The sequence below is a fragment of the Lipotes vexillifer genome, unplaced genomic scaffold (assembly GCF_000442215.2).
Source record: "Lipotes vexillifer unplaced genomic scaffold, Lipotes_vexillifer_v1.1 scaffold944, whole genome shotgun sequence".
Taxonomy (NCBI): Eukaryota; Metazoa; Chordata; class Mammalia; order Artiodactyla; family Lipotidae; genus Lipotes; species Lipotes vexillifer.
In genome coordinates this window covers 747,674-748,616 of record NW_006785040.1, presented here as the reverse complement: position 1 = coordinate 748,616, position 943 = coordinate 747,674, and the positions used below count along the sequence as shown (strand labels likewise).

At 71.7% G+C, this 943-nt stretch overlaps 1 protein-coding gene across 1 annotated transcript in view; it reads right to left on the bottom strand.

Moving 5' to 3' along the window:
- Positions 1-943, bottom strand: part of SHH (sonic hedgehog signaling molecule) — a 9,927-nt gene that overhangs the window by 394 nt on the left and 8,590 nt on the right. Inside the window, 2 exon segments of the mRNA XM_007457176.1 lie at position 1; positions 4-408. The exon segment at position 1 is cut by the window's left edge and continues 394 nt beyond it. Of these exon segments, the coding sequence (XP_007457238.1) occupies position 1; positions 4-408 (406 nt within the window).

Below are 943 nucleotides of genomic sequence, written 5' to 3'. Positions count from 1 at the left end.
CCCCGCCGCGCTCGGCCACCACGTACACGTGCTGGCCAGGGCGCACGCTGCTGGCGAAGAGGGCCCGGCGCTCCGGCGCGCCCCCAGGCGGCCGCCCGGCGCCCGACAGCGCCTCGGGCTCCCGGCCGGCCGAGCCGTTGTGCGGCGCAACAAAGAGCAGGTGCGCGGCGGTGAGCAGCAGGCGCTCGCGAGGCTCCCGCGTCTCGATCGCGTAGAAGACCTTCTTGGCGCCGTGGTCGCGGTCCAGGAAGGTGAGGAAGTCGCTGTAGAGCAGCCGGCCCTCGTCGTCGGCCGCCAGCACGCGGTCTCCGGGGCGCAGGTCCTTCACCAGCTTGGTGCCGCCCTGCTCCAGGTGCACAGTGGCCGAGCCCGGGAAGCAGCCGCCCGATTTGGCCGCCACCGAGTTCTCTGCGGGGGGAGAGAAGGGAGAGAAGAGGAGACAGGGCGGTGAGTCCCGAGAGGAAGACGCGACTGGGAAGGGGGGCGCACGCTTGGTGTCCCGCGCGCCCAGACCGAGGAAGCGCGTGGCTCCGGGGAGAGGTGCCGGGCTGGTCCCGCGCGGACCTGCCTCTCCCCATCTCCACCGCCTCGGTGACCAAATTCAGATGCAGACGCATTCCTTAACGACTCTCTTAGGATTGGACTGGCGGTGACAAAGGTCGATTGGCGTCTCCGGTGGGAGGCCGGTTACACTCCTACCCTTTCGCCTCCCCCCTCCCCCGCCCCCTTCCCCGCCGGCTCAGCACACACCCAACCTCGCCACGAATTCAGAGGGTATTTGCTCTCCACTTGGATTCCTCAGGAAGCCTCCTTGAGTTCACCCGGGCGCCGGGGCGCACCCTCCTTTGCTCCCGCCTCCGGCGCGGGGCGCGGCGCCCCCTCGTGCGCTCCGCACCCGGGCTGCGCGGCGGGGACCCTCGGCCGCTCCCCGCGCCCCCCCCCC